The following is a 3,826-nucleotide window of genomic DNA, read 5'->3' as shown; positions in this document are numbered from 1 at the left end:
TTAACATGTAGTATTATGTGTATTGTAAGGACGTGACCAATTCTACGTATTGTAATACATCACCAATTTCTTGTTAGTGTTCCACTACCAGGTTATCGTGAAGCTGTTCAAACCGAGTAAGAGCCGGGATGAGCGGGGTCACTTGTATCTGTCTTTGAAGGGAGATGAAGGGGAAGTGGACTTCACTCTGAGCAACGAGTAAGAATTAGTCCATTATGCTTTGTAATATTTACTAAGTGATAGAACATTTTCTCATTTTTCTTGCTCAACTTTAAGAGAAAGCGATTTAAGAAAACATATTCTTATTGTTGTGTAATACAAAACACCACAGTTTTAATTAGTTATCCCGTGAACTGTGAGTAAAGAACAAGGTTTTATAAATAAATGTTCTCTTTTCATTCCCAATTGACTATAAAAATTTCAGTTTAGGTAAAATTATCATCAGATTCTAATTTTAGAGTACGGTATGTTGATATATATTGGAAGTAATAACGCTTTGAATGAGATTTTAAAACTACCAAGCACCTTATTCATGAATAAGTTATAATATCAATATCCCTTGAAGTTTGTTCATAATGTTATGGATTCACAGTTATGTTATAATGCAACTAACATTTTGTATATTAAGTAGAAGTTCTGACACGAAAAGGCAGATTGAATGTTTTGTGGTATTATCAAGTAAATACTAATCAAACCTGTTTGTCTCCAGCTGTACAAAATCGTTATGATGTTATAACTTTTAGTTTTCAAAACTAACCAGTAGTTTTATCGATCATTAACAACAGTTTATACAAACAAATTTTAAGGTTTATGAATGTTTAAAATAAACGAAAATACAAATAAGTCATATCTGTATTCTTTTCCAAGGATGAAATAAAGTACGCTGCGCTTACTTGAAGAAAAACGGAAATTGAACCAATTTCTTTTCGGTACTTTAACGTTACATTTTTCTTTAAATTTCAAATTCTTGTATTTGTTTCACATAAACTTTAATATTGTAAAAAAAAAGCGTGTGCGTTTCTCTCTCTAAGCCTATCTATACAATTTCAGACCCACGAAAGACTTTTATATTATAGCAAAAATCATTACGCTCATAGTCTACAGACTTAATAGGCTTTATTTAGGGTATCTTTCGTCGACTGAATTGCAAATGATGGTAATTCTGAGAACAAATGACAAGAAACCTTTCCTCGGTGAGGCCAGCACTCAAGGAACCTAGTTAGTTACGCTGATAAGACGAAACATGTTTGGATAGAAGGTGTCACGTTGGAGAAGCTGACAAGATGCGATTAGTCAGCACTTAGTATAACATTTAATCACATGCATGAGGCAGTGCATCAGCTCATGATGTCAATGGAACCGAACAGAAAACAAGTCATGTAATACACTCCATTATTGGATAACACATTAGATTACTGCTTGTAAAATAGTGGATAAATTATTACTCTACATAAAGACGTGACATATTAAAGGCCACTTACCTTCTATGAAGTAAAAGTTAAGATAATCCATAGAATAAAGAGTAAATTATGTTGAGAATGGCATATAATTATATGATACACAATCATAGACGATACATAGCGAATCTTAACGCACCACTGTACATGACGAATCTCACATCACAGACTTTAACAGTAACAGACCAAGTTTAACACACGGTCTTTTAACGAATCGAATCAAGATTAACATATGGTCTTTCAGTGAATCTAACTGGAAATTAAAGTTATTTCTTATTTTTTGTAAACGTGAATTCTGTGATTTTTTTGTTATGGGAGGAAGAAATAACTGGCTATATATAATGTCGCGTCTGTCTTAATTCCATCTTTAGAAACGTGCTTTGTACACAATAAGTTATTTCTATATCTATATTTTAACAATTGATATAGTTTTAGTTAGAGCGGAGTTATTTTAACTGTAAAAAAGATGGTTGTTCCACGTATTAATTAAGTACAAATTGCTTTTCTTTATATGGTTAGTTTATGTTCTATTATTGAGAGATAATGGTGAGTATTTTATTCTGATCTATATATTTCTTGCAACTCGTATAAACAAGTTATACTTAAACAGCAACAACAATAAGTTAAAGTAGTTCTTTTCTGTTTACATTTTAGTGTGGAGGAGTTCTATCATGGGGCCCAGTACACCTACTTAGTTACAACTGATAAATAAACATATTGGTGACATCATTAAGATTGGACTTAGTTACAACTGGTAAACATATTGGTGACATCATTAAGATTGGACTTAGTTACAACTGATAAACATATGAGTGACATCATTAAGATTGGACTTAGTTACAACTGATAAACATATTGATGACATCATTAAGATTGGCTTTAGTTGGAAACATCATTCAACCATCTTTAACCCTCTAACTTGAATACTGTTTATATTTTAGTTTGGAGGAGTTCTATCATGGTGCCCAGTACACCTACTTAGTTACAACTGATAAACATATTGAGGGTTAAAGATGGTTGAATGATGTTTCCAACTGAAGCCAATCTTAATGATGTCAATTATCGATTTCGTTCATGGGAGTAACTTTAACATATTCCACGTACAATCTAGGTTTTCGAAACAGTATCCAAGTTAGAGTGTAAGTATTGGTTTAAATTACCTTAATTAGACACTGCTTTGCAAACCGAAACGATATATATAGACAATGTGTAGAGATACCCATTAATGCCGTTTAAAACATATGCGTAGATGTGTTTTTTAGTAACCAGAATGTTGTTTCGCTAGTCAATCTAATTCTATTTCTACCATTTAACTAACCAGTTATTTTTATACTTACTGATTTAATATCACACCTATTTAAAACACCATGTTCAATTCATCTTTTCATCTGCCTTCCAGCTTTCTGTTTATTTATCAACAATTACTCCAACCGTCAGTTGTTTCCTCCAATCAACTGTCTACCTGATGTCTTTCTGTTTATTTATCACCAATTAGTCCAACCGTCAGTTGTTTCCTCCAATCAACTGTCTACCTGATGTCTTTCTGTTTATTTATCAGCAATTACTCCAACCGTCAGTTGTTTCCTCCAATCAACTGTCTACCTGATGTCTTTCTGTTTATTTATCAGCAATTACTCCAACCGTCAGTCGTTTCTTCCAATCAACTGTCTACCTGATGTCTTTCTGTTTATTTATCACCAATTAGTCCAACCGTCAGTCGTTTCCTCCAATCAACTGTCTACCTGATGTCTTTCTGTTTATTTATCACCAATTACTCCAACCGTCAGTTGTTTCCTCCAATCAACTGTCTACCTGATGTTTCTCGCTCTTCTACCCAATCACCAATCTGTTACCTATTTTTCTGTGCTTTAACTGTACGCTTAGAGGTATATACTCATCTAAAATCTATAAAGTTTTCACACGTCTATCTATACACCTATTTATCTATTTGCCACTTCTTCTTCTGGCTAGCTGTGTTTCAATCCACCCAATTATACACCCATTTTGTTCTTGAGTTGAAAGTTCCTGCAGATATTCACCTATTCGTTTATGTATTCAGTTATATTTTATACTCTACATCCGCTTAACAATTTATTACATCTATCGTACCTATATATTTGTTAGTTTTTCCAATTATTTAAAAATGTGGCGTTTACTTATACTTTCTTGGTTAGCCATCTTTTTCAGGACATGCATGTATTCACCTGTCGCTTCTACTCCTTCACTATTCACACATTCGTCAACCTAATTATCTACTCAGCCATTAATCCCTATTCACTCACCCGAGTATCCAGATGTTTACTCAGCCATTAATCCCTATTCACTCACCCGAGTATCCAGATGTTTACTCAGCCATTAATCCCTATTCA

General features: G+C 33.1%; 1 protein-coding gene across 2 annotated transcripts in view; it reads left to right on the top strand.

Moving 5' to 3' along the window:
- The window catches only part of LOC106474969 (pancreatic triacylglycerol lipase-like), a 16,144-nt gene extending 13,665 nt beyond the window's left edge, over nt 1-2,479 (top strand). Inside the window, exons 8-10 of one of the 2 annotated variants that reach the window (XM_022403220.1) lie at nt 78-198; nt 2,112-2,167; nt 2,310-2,406. In XM_022403220.1, coding sequence (XP_022258928.1) covers nt 78-198; nt 2,112-2,167; nt 2,310-2,380 — 248 coding nt within the window. In that variant the 3' untranslated portion in view covers nt 2,381-2,406. Of the gene's footprint in view, nt 1-77; nt 199-2,111; nt 2,168-2,309 lie in introns of both variants that reach the window. The other variant, XM_013935668.2, reaches the window with a different exon arrangement.
- Nucleotides 2,480-3,826: the final 1,347 nt, after the last annotated feature.

The sequence above is a fragment of the Limulus polyphemus genome, unplaced genomic scaffold, assembly GCF_000517525.1.
Source record: "Limulus polyphemus unplaced genomic scaffold, Limulus_polyphemus-2.1.2 Scaffold7921, whole genome shotgun sequence".
In the NCBI taxonomy this organism is placed as follows: Eukaryota; Metazoa; Arthropoda; class Merostomata; order Xiphosura; family Limulidae; genus Limulus; species Limulus polyphemus.
Note: the sequence above shows the minus strand (reverse complement) of the source record. Positions and strands in the feature narration are given on the sequence as shown.